Source organism: Alosa sapidissima, chromosome 13, assembly GCF_018492685.1.
Source record: "Alosa sapidissima isolate fAloSap1 chromosome 13, fAloSap1.pri, whole genome shotgun sequence".
Lineage (NCBI taxonomy): Eukaryota > Metazoa > Chordata > Actinopteri > Clupeiformes > Clupeidae > Alosa > Alosa sapidissima.
Genome location: NC_055969.1, coordinates 27379270 through 27394269, shown reverse-complemented (window position 1 = coordinate 27394269; position 15000 = coordinate 27379270). Strand labels below are relative to the sequence as shown.

General features: G+C 43.4%; 2 protein-coding genes across 3 annotated transcripts in view; both read right to left on the bottom strand.

Moving 5' to 3' along the window:
• The window catches only part of gpat4 (glycerol-3-phosphate acyltransferase 4), a 28496-nt gene extending 20157 nt beyond the window's left edge, over window positions 1–8339 (bottom strand). The window contains exons 1-2 of the mRNA XM_042060368.1: window positions 8044–8339; window positions 6543–7054 (exon numbers count right to left, since the gene is read on the bottom strand). Of these exons, the coding sequence (XP_041916302.1) occupies window positions 6543–6710 (168 nt within the window). The 5' untranslated portion in view covers window positions 6711–7054; window positions 8044–8339. The remainder of the gene's footprint in view (window positions 1–6542; window positions 7055–8043) is intronic.
• A 2666-nt stretch (window positions 8340–11005) lies between these two features.
• Window positions 11006–15000, bottom strand: part of cabp1b (calcium binding protein 1b) — a 33264-nt gene continuing 29269 nt past the window's right edge. For both annotated transcript variants that reach the window (XM_042060376.1, XM_042060377.1), the window contains 5 exons: window positions 14627–14770; window positions 14256–14365; window positions 13278–13352; window positions 12767–12839; window positions 11006–11681 (listed from right to left, as the gene is read on the bottom strand). In XM_042060376.1, the coding sequence (XP_041916310.1) occupies window positions 11656–11681; window positions 12767–12839; window positions 13278–13352; window positions 14256–14365; window positions 14627–14770 (428 nt within the window). In that variant the 3' untranslated portion in view covers window positions 11006–11655. The remainder of the gene's footprint in view (window positions 11682–12766; window positions 12840–13277; window positions 13353–14255; window positions 14366–14626; window positions 14771–15000) is intronic.

Here is a 15000-nt window from a genome sequence, read left to right as displayed (position 1 = left end):
CTCTCGCATTCACCTCCTGGCTTAGTGAATGTATGGGGGTTCAATGCGTGATTGAGTGTTTTTCCCCCCCAAGTAATTTAAATACTCGATAATGTCAATTTGCACATCGTTAAAACAGCAATCACGATATTATCGCAGACGATATATATCGCCCATCCCTAGTACACCCATTAAAAGAGAAGGGGAAAAAACACTCTCTCAGAAATCATACACACACTCATCACAACATAAAACAAATGGTCTTGAGACATATTACAGACACACAGAATATCTCTCTTTGCTAAAGCCATTTGCAGAGGTGGAAAGTAACGAAATACTTTTACTCACATTACTGTATTGAGTAGTTTTTCTGTGTATTTTGTATTTTTTAAGTAGTTTTTAAAATCGGTATTTTAAATTTTACTTGATTACATTTTGAGTGAAGTATTGTACTTCGCTACATCAAAAATCCCATCCGTTACTTGAGTAAAAAAAAAAGTCAAGACTAACGAAAACAGAAAGGGAGAGAAAAAAAATCGCGCCCTAAACCACTAGCCTAGTGATAATGATCAGCATGTAGCCTACAACTAATGAATCAAGCTGGCGCCATGCAGTCTTTCTGAAAGTGATGGAGATGGAGCTGGATCACAAGATGCATCAGATTAGCCTAACCTATGAAAGTGTATTTTCCGCTATTCCAATGGGTTGTCTTAGTTCGTTTTAGCACCAATGATAGATAGATAGATAGATAGATAGATAGATAGATACTTTATTGATCCTCAAGGGGAAATTCAAGATTGATTGCGGAGATATTCAAGCAAACACCATGGGATTTCGTGTTTTGACGTTTGTGCTCACCTTTCTTTGGAAAGAAGTTTATTAGCAGTTGTTTCCCCTCATTTTGATGTCTCTCTTTTTCCTGTTTTGGCCTTTGTTTTTAGTAACCAGACTTGGCTTTCTTGGAGAAAGACATTGCACCAGCAGCACAACAATAGCGGTCCACTACTAGCGATGCTCAACTAAATAAACAAAAGATAGACTACCTTATGAATCGTGCAGGCGGACTAAACCATTTAGCTCTTTAGCAAGGGAGAGTGAGAGTGACCTTAGACAGTTTTCACTATGTTTTGTATACAAAATCCAGTCAGTCAAACTTTACATTTCGTCTGACATTCATTTTGACATTTAATTTAAAAAAATTAAGTTAAAATATTCAGGTAAAATAAATATATGGTGGAAATAAGTATTGAACGCTTACATTTTTTTTTCAGTAATTAGCCTAAACTTCCAGTGAGTCTATTCGAAATTTTCACCACACATTATATTAACACACATAAAAAATCCAAACATAAGAGTTTTGTGTATTAAAGTGGAATGACACAGGAAAAAAGTATTGAACGTGCCTACTGAAATTTCTTCAACACTTTGTGGAAAAGCCTTTGTTTGTAAAGACAGCTTCAAGACATTTTCCTGTATGACAAAATGTATTAGTCGCAGATCAGGTGTGATTTTGGCCCATTGTTCTAAACAGATTCCAGGGGTCCCTCTTGTGAATCCTGATCTTTAGTTACTTCCAGAACTGTTTAATTGAATTGAATTGAATTGGCTGCCTTCAAGTCTTTTTGGAGCTTTCTCCGAGTGGTCCTTGGCTCTTGGAATTGACTATCCTTCTGACTCCCTGGTCAGAAATATTGCGAGGAGATCCTGTGCAAGGCCGGTTGATGATGCAGTGATGTTTCTTCCACTTGCAGATAATGGCTCCCATGCTGCTTACTGGAAGATTCTGAAGTTTTGAAATGCATCTGTAACCAGTTTCATTGATATGTTTTGCAACAATAAGGTTGCAAAGGTCTTGGGAGAGCTTTTTGCTTTTATCCATCATTAAATGTTTCTTGTGTGACACCTTGGTAATGAAAAACCTTTTTATAGCCCATCGATATGTAGGCTACTAACCACGCTTATATTAATTTGCACAGATAGAAAGGATAACTACTCTCTAACTACTTACAGATTCCAGCTCGTTCCTTCCCTTTCCTTGCCTTAGTGCTTTTTCTTAGCGTGTTCAATACTTTTTCCCTGTGTTATTCCACTTCATTACACATGACTCTACTTATGGAGTTGTTTGGATTTTTTGTGTGTGGGTTATCTGAGTTATTACTAATGCCTGGTGAAAATGTTGTGCCCCCTGTATTCCACTTTTCAAGGGCCCTCTCCTCCATTGGGGCCCTATACTTCCCACTTCCCCCCCCCCAGTTCGACGCCCTTTAATCTGCTGAACCTTCTGCTCGTTTCCAAATATAAAAAAAACTCTCTGCAACTAAACATTGGGCTGCCTGCCTCAGCTGCTTGTGAGGGCTTTTCAGTTGTGCTGGATTACTGTTCACTCCAAGGATGAGTGCAACTAACTTTGAAAATCAACTACTGCTCAAACTTAAAGGAGAACTCCGGTGATTTTTCACATAGATCTCCATTTCTCAACGTCCTTATCAGGCAAGTACCTCCACTCGGCGGCCATATTGCAACACTTTTTGGGCACTTATCGTGCATCTACTGTATTTCGGCAGAAATGCGTGTGCGTAAGGCTTCACGACACCAATCTTACTCCAGCAGCGAGATCACAACAGATGATTGGCACGATGTCTTCACAGCACACCACATGATTGGCTCAATGTATTCACAACACACCACATGATTGGCTCAATGTATTCACATGTCGACGTTTTGCCGCGGAATGGTTGTGATATGTGACAACTGCCATATTGGCGTTACAAACTAACCACATGCATTACTATGGAGGATTTTTTGAGTGCTGTATCTCCTCATTAGAAAGTCTCTGGTAAAACTGGTTGTTCTGGTACACACCACCCCCCCAAAAAAAGTAACTAAGTAACTTTTACTTAAAGTACATTTTAAATGAACTACTTTTTACTTTTACTTGAGTACATTTTCAGATTGGTATTTTAACTTGTACTTGAGTAATATTTCATCAAGGTATTGGTACTTTTACTTGAGTACAATATTTTCGTACTTTTTCCACCTCTGGCCATTTGTGCACTTACGCGATACCACAACCCACTCATCCTGCTGCATCTGAGTTTCTGTGCAAACCATTAGGGATTAGGGAAAAACTCCCTTATTGTCAGTAGGATTTATAGGTGTCAACTGGGCAGATGTGATGTTTACTCAAGCCCTGTCTACATAAAACCAAAGGGTCACCGGCACTGCACTAAGGCATCTGTGATTTAGTGGCATCAACATGAGTGGATGACGCATGACGAAGCTTCGGGGGTCAGTGCACTATCTAACCTCAAGAAGAGCTCACAACCAGAGGAAACAGATATCACTTCCTGCCTGATCTCAGAATGAAGCCCATCGCAAATAGATTTACAAGCACACACACACACACACACACACACACACACTCTTTAAATAGATATGCTGCTAATTTAGAAGTCTGGCTTCTGAAGATCTTTCTGGTCTACACTCTTAGCTTTGATGAGATGTGATTGTCATTCATGGAGAAGCTAATTGGAGATCTGCTGACATATTATTTTGCTGCTGCTCTTATTGCTGAGGCTGCAGCATGAGTGCCCTTGTTGTGCACACATACGTGTGAGTGTGTGTGCAGGCATGTTTGTGTGAGTGTGTGTGCATGCATGCATGCATGTTTGTGTGAGTGTATGTGCGTGCATGCATGTTTGTGTGTGTGTGTGTGAGTATGCATGTGCCTGTCTTTGTGTGTTTGTTTGTGTGTGTGTGTGAGGGTGCGTCAGTGTGTGTGAGTATGCATGTGCCTGTCTTTGTGTGTGTGAGAGTGTGTCAGTGTGTGTGTGTGAGAGTGTGTCAGTGTGTGTGAGAGAGTGTGTCAGTGTGTATGAGTATGCATGTGCCTGTCTGTGTGTGTGCGCATGTGCCTGTCTGTCTGTGCGTGTGTGTGAGTATTCATGTGCCTGTCTGTGTGAGTGTGCATGTGCCTGTCTGTGTGTGTGTGTGTATATGTGTGCCTGTCTGTGTGCGTAGATGCTGGCCTTGTAGTTGTGAGCCTGAATAGGCAGCTGGCCTCAGTGCTCACAGTAACAGAGACTGCCTGTCACTGCCCATCTCACACACACACAAGGCCAAAGGCACAGGTTGAATCAGTATGATGCTCTCGATCTTGCTGTTGACACTGTGTGTGTGTGTGTGTGTGAGTGTGTACCCTGTGGCTTTGGTCTTGTACAACCAGGCTTAATTAAGTTGTAGAAGACATACAGCAGAACTGGATGAAACTAGCGCTGCTTTGGCATGTCTAGGCCATGTTGTTCCTGTATTGTAAGATGGAACATAAGAACATAACTAGCGCTGCTTTGGCATGTCTATGCCATGTTGTTCCTGTATTGTAAGATGGAACATAAGAACATATTTAACTAACGCTGCTTTGGCATGTCTAGGCCATGTTGTTCCTGTATTGTAAGATGGAACATAAGAACATATTTAACTAGAGCTGCTTTGGCATGTCTATGCCATGTTGTTCCTGTATTGTAAGATGGAACATAAGAACATATTTAACTAACGCTGCTTTGGCATGTCTAGGCCATGTTGTTCCTGTATTGTAAGATGGAACATAAGAACATATTTAACTAGAGCTGCTTTGGCATGTCTAGGCCATATTGTTCCTGTATTGTAAGATAGAACATAAGAACATAACTAGCGCTGCTTTGGCATGTCTAGGCCATGTTGTTCCTGTATTGTAAGATAGAACATATTTAACTGATGCTTGCTGAATGCCTTGAAAGGAAGATCCGCAACTCTTTCACTGTGCAGCATCACAATAGCAACCAGCTCAACATGAGGCCTGTGATATATACTGGTATACTGTGATATAACTGTGGAAGAATTACGCTAGACTTCAACATGAGGCCTGTGATATACTGTGATATAATTGTGGTAGAATTACGGCAGACTTCTTGCCAAAAAGAACAGGACAAGTGTATTGCGCATTGTCCTCCTTCTCCTCCTTTGTGAAATGTGAGTGTTGGATGCGTGCCTGGATCTCATTTCAACAAGACGGCCTTAATGGACCAGAGGCAGGCGCAGCGGCAGAGGCCAGCGAAGCCTTTAATAGAAATAGAAATAGAAAGGACAGGAGGAGTCGGACGGCCACTCAGGGGTCACTCAAGGTCACTCGCTCTCCTCCATGTGTATCCTTCTCGCTCCACTGCTTTCATCTTGCGCTTTTTATAGCTCTGGGCAAGCGTGTGTGTGTGTGTGTGCGCGGCAAACTGCTGAGCTGGCATGCCTCTAGGCCGAGGACAACAGGGAGGAAGAGAGACGAAAGGTCCAATCCAACGGTCTCAACAGACACAATAACAGTCAGGCACACACGGCGTCAGAGGCCTGTGTAATCAGACGTAATTGTGTCTACTGGGAAGGCTCCTGTTGGTGCTGTTGTCGCGTTGGTAGTCAAGCAGTGCCATAGCCAAGGTCACTCATATATTAATGTCTGCCTTGATCACTGCAGGCCAAGGTTTCGATTGTCTGGCGTTATAATTTATTTGCCTCCGGTATACTTTGGAGTGGGTAAGACTGTGTTTAGTGGCAGGCAACACATACTGATGACTTGCGCTAGTCTAGCAACTGCGAACTCTGCAATTAAAAAAGGCTGGATGAAACGTGTTGAAAACGGTCTCCACTAATAAATATCACACTTGCTAACTTGGAAATGAGGTGTCCAAAATCCTGAACCACCCCTTTAAAGTAATTTTGGACTGCAACGATATCATCTTTTCACTTTTGGTTTGATTTGATTTGATTTCCACACCGGTGATTTCAGAGCAGCAAGAGGGGGTTCGATTTCGGTCGATTGATGTTTTTTTTTTTTTTAATTTCATTGGCAGCAGGCAGCCTAAAGTTAGAGGAGCGTTGACGCCGCAGTTCAACACGTGTGTGTTTTTGCGTGTTGGCATACATGCTGAACGGAACACTTTTTTTTTATCTTGATTATTCTAATATTGATGATTACTGTTTACAGCCCATGGAAATTAAAAATCCAGAATCTCAAAATATTAGAATAAAGAATTTATAATAAATAAAAAAAATGTCGACCCGAGAAGTTTCCTGAGCCTTTAATCTCTCAGTCTGGCTAGGGCTATGGACTTTTCCACGATATTCTAACTTTGAGACACACCTGCAGGGACTGACCGGGGAGTAGGGCACTCAAATAGTGACTACATGAGACTGATCGCTGAGTAGGGCACTCAAACAGTGACCAAATCAGGAACAGGACTTGTGTGAACTATGATGGATTATCTACAGTTCACTCTCAGCAGAGCAGGGCTTTTAGGAGAGAACTTCATCAACAGCTTGTGTAAACAACCAAGCAAACGTGCTGTGCAATATCACTATGTGTGTGTGAGTGTGTGTGTGTCATTCTCTTTGTGTAAATACTTAACTCTTAAAGTACTAAGCATAGCCTACATTTCTGTGATGAGGACCTTCTATAGACACACAGAAAGACATGCATACAGTTCAAAGACACACATAGATACATACATACATACATACACACACACACATAAACTTACTTCAAACAGCTTGACCAGGGCCTTCATGTAGAGGCGTCGTATGCCAAAGGACACTCCAAAGATGGCCGGCACGATGATGAAGACGAGGAGGAGAGTGACCCATACGGTGAAGGAGATGCCAAGCAGCATGCAAATCAGACTGTCGAAGGGCACCAGGTAGGACGCCATCTTGCAGGGCAAGGCAAACTCACACAAACCGGACGGTCGGAGAGATGCTGACAGTCGGGGAGATGAGGAATAGGAGGTAGAGGATAGGGTAGAGGATAGATAGAGGATAAGGAAGTCGAGGAGGAAAGGGCTGATCGGTCCACCTGTACCTTTAAAAGCTCCTCGGCCTCTGATGCCAACACTGAGACTCGGCCTTCATAAGTGAGCACCGAGCCTGGCGCGGTGATCAAGACTGGAGGAGAGGGCGTCGAAGTCCAAATTCTATGAGGAAGCCTTTTTCAGATGGCAAGCAATACCACGACCCAGTTTCTACCCCTACTTTATCATAATTGGGATTCTCAGGCCTGTTGTGTAAAGAGAAAGAGAGGGGGGGGTTGAGGGTTTAACGTTTTGAAGACTAACTAGCTTACCTTGATAGGCATGGGGGCAAGTGTTTGAGCAATGTTTCTGGGCATCCACATGACCGGTCCCATGTATTATTATTGGATGGATAATTATGAAAATGTGCCTACTGATTAAGTTCTTCAGAAAAGAACATAGTGTCCACTGTCAATGGGAATGTGTGTTAAAACAACAATAGGCCTAACCTGCCCTGGACACTGCCAAGCCACAAAGCTCAAAAAGTTGCCTTTTATAATATCATCAGCTCTAACCAGCATGTTAACTTTGCATGTTAGCAAAGCAGCAGGCTGCTGGAAACTATTGTGTCCAAGGCGTGAACACTTAAAACTGAAACATTATGATAAGTGTCCTGATTGGGCCATAATAAACAAGGTTACCTGGCTTTTACGTCCTGGTCGTCTGTATGAATAACGTGTCAGAACGACGTTGTCGTGACCAAGTATATGCATTTACAGCATACTGAATTTAACATTTAGGTCTAAGTTACTGTTATCCTTGATATCCAATGCTTTAAGGTAACGTTAGTTGGCAAAATGAGCTTAGCTGGCCCTGTGCCGGGCACATGGTGTAACAATAACATTGGAGTAACGCTACTGATTGTTTGGCTAACTTTCAGGTAAATGGTATCATAGCTGACATCTGGTTCTGCCGCTCAAAGTCAGTACATCATCCATCAAACATCAAAATGTTCACCATCTAGTAGTGACATCGCTTCTAGCCAGACTGTTGTTGTGAAGTGCTAACTTTAACGGTGTTTGAAAGCTAAATCGACCCACTGGCTAAGCTAAGTGTTAGCTGGCTAGCTACCCAAAATGGCATGCATTTTCATTCATATGCTTAGCTGGCTATGGAAGCTAGCATAGCATGTAATAAAACAATTGCCACCTCGTATGCAAAAAAACTAGCGTTTGGTAATTATAGCGATACTTACCAACAATAGCCTGGAAAACATTCGTCTGCGAGTTCATGAGTTGGAAAGCCATACAGAGCTACATATGTAATGTGTATGATAGGTATCTAACTAAGGCAGTCGTAATAGCCGTATGCTGGTTTTGGCGGAGAGAGCCATTCGCCACATCTCCGAAGGTTGCAAACGCAGTCGTGAGACTTGGGACAGTAGAGAAGGGAAAGTGGTAGCGCTAAATCAGGTGGCCCATGGATGCATAGAATGATAATAACGTCGCACCAGAGAGAAAAAGAAAACTTATATGCAAAATACAATGACAATCACGTAAACGTAATAACGTCGCACCAGAGAGAAAAAGAAAACTTATATGCAAAATACAATGACAATCACGTAAACGGACAAAAGCGAAACGAATAGATAAATGGAGGAAGTTGTTATCGTTCTCTTAACAAATCACCAGCCAAATCTTAAATTCTGACAGGTTTTATAACTTAATGATGTCATAAAACTGCCTATTATGTCTGATAGTGCATACCTGTGCTTCAGTTCACATGCATGAGCATATGGGTCTCTCTACAGTAGCTATTAACAATCAAATAAAAAAAAAAACGATAGGCTATAGTTTTCCACATAGCCTACCATAAAAAAAAAATATATTGTCCATATCGAAAACATGCTATATGCTGTATCTTGTTTCTTAATAAAAATGTATTTAATGAAATTAAGGTAGGCGTCTTTGCTAGGCTACTCTCAGGGAGCTTTGCATTTGGTTCATCCCTGATCCCATGTATTATGCCCTAAAAGGGTTTGTTTACCAGAGTAATATTTTATACAACACATCTAAGCTTTTGACATAGGCCTACTCTTTATCAGTGCCCCTGTAGTACAGTAAGTGTAAGACCATTGTCTACCAGCTGAAGGTGCTCCTGTTCCATGCTGTGATGGCCTACCTTCATTTCATGTTCATGCAACACCTGATCACTTTCTCTTCTGTGTTTTGACACTGCTGACAGACACAGTGAGACTGCCCTGTTCTCATCAGCACTTGTCTGTGCTTGCTCAGGTAGGCCTGTGTGTGTTGTTCCATTGTCCACACTTGACCCGACGCCTACTTGGCTATAGGCTACACAAGCATTAGGAAGATATTCTGTTTCTACACTAAACCCTTATAAGAGTGCACCACATTAGTCTCCATCCCCCGAGAGTCTTATGCTTCAGTGTGCACATCTTAAGTGCATAGAAAGACATGCCTTGTCTTGGCAGAAAAGATGTCTAACAAGCACCTGGACATTGATAGTGCTATAGACAGGTTGTGCTTAGTTTGGCGTTCTTGGCATCAAGTGCTAGGACTAGAAGAAGTGAAGGGAGTGATTGTGTATCTCACAAATGAGTTTTGAAAGGACTATGTTCTATAGTTTAGAGGTCCCATATTCTCCTGAATGTATTTATTCAATGGTGGAATATTACATTTGAACTTTGTATTGCACTGTAACAATGGATTACAATGACAATCTTTTGTTGTCATGGACATGTCTGTGGGATTGGTTCCCAGAGGTATGTTAGATTGGGATTGGCTGTGTAATAGTCCATTAAATCTCAGTGTGTATTGTTCTCCTTCAACAGAAAGAAACACATAGATCAGTATCTCTCCAACACTCTTTAATCAAATCTATTATATTGCTACAAAGATAGCTGTTTTTGGCATGCATAGAATCTAAACATATTAACTTTAATCCAGACAAAAGATTGAAAATAGGCAATCACATATTCAACATCCATAAAAGCAAGCCCACACAAGAAGACCAACTTTTACACACACACACACACACACATACACATACACACACACACACATACACACACACACACACACACATGCACGCACATACATGTACATACACTTAATGTCTTTATTAAGTTTACATATCACACACACACACACACACACACACACACACACACACACACACACAGTATAACATGGTCATGGAACAGAATGACACTTGATATTTCATCACAGTAGTATTCCCCTTTGGAATCCAACATATCTTTTTGCATGTTTTCCTGGCTGCGTACGCAGCCCCCAATTACTGTACAGGACTTCTTCAGCATGGCATAGAGTCAGTCAGTGAATAACACAGCACCCAGGACGTGAAATATGACAGACGAGTCGAGTCCGCCATGGCTCTCTACATTAGCTACATCGTTAAAGATAACACAGATACTCATGCAAGATATGGTCAGAATAAGGAGGATGATGAGTGGCCGAGGACCGCACACTCCTCAGAGAAAACAGCAACCTCACAGACGTGGATATGTTTATATAGGTCTCATGCCAGTGGACGCATGTTTGCGCTCAAATGAAAAAACAAATAAATTAGTTATAGTTAAGTGCAGTAGTGCAAATATTCTTAGTATTTATAGAGAAGATTCTCCAGCATTTCAGATGATATTTAATATCACAAGTTCTGATATGAGATCTCATCAGTGTCCAGTTACCATTACAGCATGTAATATTGGACAGCTCGCCAGAGGGGCAGAAAAAAAAAGCGCCCCCCTCCCCCCTTCCCAATTTCCCCTTTTCTCCTCTCCCCTCCTTCTCTCTCTTTCTCTCAATACACTCTCTCACACACACACATACACAAATAAACATTTTCGCCAGTACATAAATAGATATTACCTCACTATTGAAATTCTGCTAATACCTTTTTGTAATATATCCAAATGGAATATATTAAGAAGGAATGATAATTGGCCACTATTAGCCAAAAATATCAGTAAATCTTTGTTGCAAAAGAGTCAGGGAATGGCAGTGAAAGTGTTCCCAGCTGTGGCTGAGTCAGGGGCAGTAGTCGTTGCGGAGTTTGGACGGCGGCATGGGGAATCAGGCGGTAGACGTTGCGGAGTTTGGACAGCGCGTGGGGATTCAGGCGGTAGTCGTTGCGGAGTTTGGACGGCGGCGTGGGGATTCAGGCGGAGTTTGGACGGCGGCGTGGGGATTCAGGTGGAGTTTGGACGGCGCGTGGGGATTCAGGCGGAGTTTGGACGGCGGCGTGGGGATTCAGGTGGAGTTTGGGCGGCGGCGTGGGGATTCAGGTGGAGTTTGGGCGGCGCGTGGGGATTCAGGTGGAGTTTGGGCGGCGGCGTGGGGATTCGTGACACGAGTGTCCCTTGTGTGGTGGGAGTTGAGCGGCGCACTCTGAGGTTGTGAGAAAGCCCCTGTGTGGTGGGAGTTGAGCAGCGTACTCTGAGGTTGTGAGACAGCCCCTGTGTGGTGGGAGTTGAGCGGCGTACTCTGAGGTTGTGAGACAGCCCCTGTGTGGTGGGAGTTAAGCGGCGTACTCTGAGGTTGTGAGACAGCCGATGTGTTTCCTGTCACTGCGCTGCTCGCAGAGCCTCTGTGAGCAGGTGGTGGTTGGGTAGGGAGGGAAAGGATACTGTCATATTAGGAGATGATGACTCCCACCTCCTCAGTTTAGACTGGCGGGATCAACAGTCGTTTGGTTCAGACGGCTCACAGCTTCTCGCTCTTAATACGCCTCCTATTACCTCTAATGCATCTTAGGATAGATGTCCAGGTTTTGTGGGGTAGGCTGAGGGGGGTGGGGATAGCAGTGCATTTTCTTGGTCTATCCCTTAACGAGACATCATTCGCACAAACTCTGAGGGTGTGAAATACACATAAAAAACATTAACATAATTACAAACGTCACAGAATAAAGACATATTTCAAGACATTGTTTAAACTGTTCATGATCATGATCTGCAAATGTGAAAATGATTCTTGAGGCACACCTTTGCAGTCACACACAAACATAAATGTTCCAAACATACAGATGAAAGCCCCTGTGAGTATTATGTGAAGATGAGCAAAACACAGCGAATCCATTTCCTCTCAAATGATCTCATTACATCCTGACACTCATAAAGCCTGAACATCACAGTTTAATTGCCTTTGGAAATGAGCAACAGCATCGCCCCGTGATTGAGAGAGAGAGCGGGCGAGCGAGCGAGCGGGGGCTATTTTTAGCCTGAGCCAGCACACACACTGCCTTGTCTCCTCCACCGGGTTGCTGCGGCTGAAGCGGAGCTTGGGAGAGAAGGAAAGGGTGGCCAATCCTAATCACCATGGCAGAATCTGCCGTTGTGCTCTTTCATAGGGAAAGCCACCCAAGCTATTTCTGTCCCGCTGCCTGCCTGCCTGCCTGCCTGCGCCTCATTTCTGTGGGTAATCTTTATGAGGTGCCATAATCCTGCGCTCGGCAGATTATCTGATGGACAGTTCAGTGGCACACACATACACACACACACACACACACACACACACACACCCTGCCACGGTCATGCTTTCTCTCTGGTGCTCTGTCTCTGTTTCTTCTCTCTCTCTCTTACTCTCTCTCACTCTTGCTTTCTCATTCTGTCTCTCTCACTCTCTCTCTGTCTCTCTTGCTTTCTCATTCTTTCTCCCTCTCTCTCACTCTCAGTCTCTCTCTCTCTCTCTCTCTCTGTCTCACTTCAAAGAGCATCACTCAGTTCCTAGGAAGCTAAGTAGACTTATATGTAGGTCGCTTCACTCGAGGAATCAAAATGGGATCCGAGAACAAGAACAAAAAGTGCAAAAGTACAAGAACAAGATACCTTTCTGACATAAATTTGAAAATGGGAGAACACACACACACACAGTCTACACACAGTCAAATACACCCAGAGGAGTCGTTAATTGGGGTCAGCTCAAGAGAAAGGTCACCTTCGAAGTCAACATGTCCATCTCCATTGAGGTCAATGTCACGCAGGATGTCTTCTAGGTCCCTGTGGCCAACCTGAAGCACAAAGCGAAACTCAGTTTTATATTTACGTCCACACTTCTTGATTTGTATTCCCCATGCACAGATTACAACAGTGAGAACAATTCCAGTCAATCAGTATGATGTTGCAAGAGCAGAGAAGGATTTCGCTGATAAGCTCAGACTTTTGTCACCCTTCACCAGAATCACAGGCTCTGCACACATGTTTGGCCAATAAAGCAGATGTTAGATAGTTACAAGGAAACTGAATCTGTTTCAGTTTAGGGAAATAGTGGGTCAATTCCCAGCACACAAAACACACACACACACACACACACACACACACACACACACATACACACACACATGCACAGACACACACACATGCACAAACACACACTCACACACATGCACAGACACACACACACACACACACACACACACACACAAACACACACACACACACACACACACCTGTTGGCCAAGTAGTTTCTTCATTGCCTCCCTCAGCTCTGCTGTGCTTATCTGGCCGTCACCGTTTGTGTCAAACTGAAAGTGAGGAAAGACGGGAAACCATAACAGGGCGAAAAGACAAAAGACATTATTGTTTAAACACAATAAAACATTATCAGTTCAAATAGACTTCACAAAGACATTATCAGTTAAAATAGGCCTCACAAAGACATTATCAGTTAAAATAGGCCTCACAAAGACATTATCAGTTCAAATAGGCTTCACAAAGACCCACTTTCCCCCCTCATTTGGTGTTTTCCATGATTGTTCCATGTAGCTTGGGAGGAAACAACTAAAATATCCCCACAGAAAATGTTTACCGGCTCACAGCGTTTGTCTTGTCTCAACGGAGGTCAACACGTTAAGGAAGTGGTATGCTCCTTCGTGGACATTTGAGGCAGACATTTGATAAAGTTGTACAGCTGTACAGTTTTGCCCAAAAGCATTTGCATCAGGTGGTGGGGTGGGTAATTAACAAGTTGCAGTAGGCCTCCAGGGGCTCCCTTGTAAAAGAGATTTGAATATCTCAATGGGACATCACCTGGTAAAATAAAGTATAAATAAATAAAAATAAAAAGGCCTACGTCAGGTGGTGGGTTGGGTAAAATAACAAGGTGCAGTAGGCCTACATCAGGTGGTGGGTTGGGTAAAATAACAAGGTGCAGTAGGCCTACATCAGGTGGTGGTTTGGGTAAAATAACAAGATGCAGTAGGCCTACATCAGGTGGTGGGTTGGGTAAATAACAAGATGCAGTAGGCCTACATCAGGTGGTGGGTTGGGTAAATAACAAGATGCAGTAGGCCTGCATCAGATCCATGGAAGGGGAAGGAGGGGGATAATAGCAATAACTCCTCTTTCCTCTTTCCTCCGACTCGTCTCTCTTTCTCTCTTTCCCTGTCGCCCCGTGCATCCCTCGCTTCTCTCTCTCTCTTCCTCACCTCTTTGAAGGCGTCCCTCAGTTCTTTGATGCCGATCATGTCTGCCGTCTCGGCCAGCAGCTTTGGTCCCATCAGCTCCACAAAGTCCTCAAAGTCCACATGGCCACCCACTGCACAGGAACACAACACAGCAGTGCACTACAGCTCTGTACAGAGACTCCAGAAACACATGCACAGGTGGACACAGAGTAGTGTGTGTGTGTGTGTGTGTGTGTGTGTGTGTGTGTGTGGGTGTGTGTGTGTGTGTCTCTGTGTGTGTGCGAGCGCATGTGTTCTTGTGCACACACACACACACACACACACACACACACACACACACACACACACACACACACACACACACACACTCATTTACAGACAAACACACTCACGGTTCATGTTGATCTGCTGGCTCAGTTCGATCAGCTCCATCTCGGTGGGCATGTACCCCATTGTCCTCATACAGTTGCCCAGGTCCTTGCAGCCGATGAAGCCGTCCTTGTCTTTGTCAAACTCCTTAAACGCCTCGCGCAGCTCTGCCAACGGAGAGAGACAAGGTCAGAGGTCATTGCTACGCTAGTCAGACGAGACAGACACTCTGCTAATGAGTCATTTCATCTTCTTCCATCCATATAACTAAAACTGACTGGCTAAAAAGACAGCTAAAACTGACTAGCTAAAACTGACTGACTAAAACTGACTGGCTAAAACTGACTGGCTAAAACTGATTGTTGAAAGATTGTTGAAAGATTTGAGTCTTTTGAGT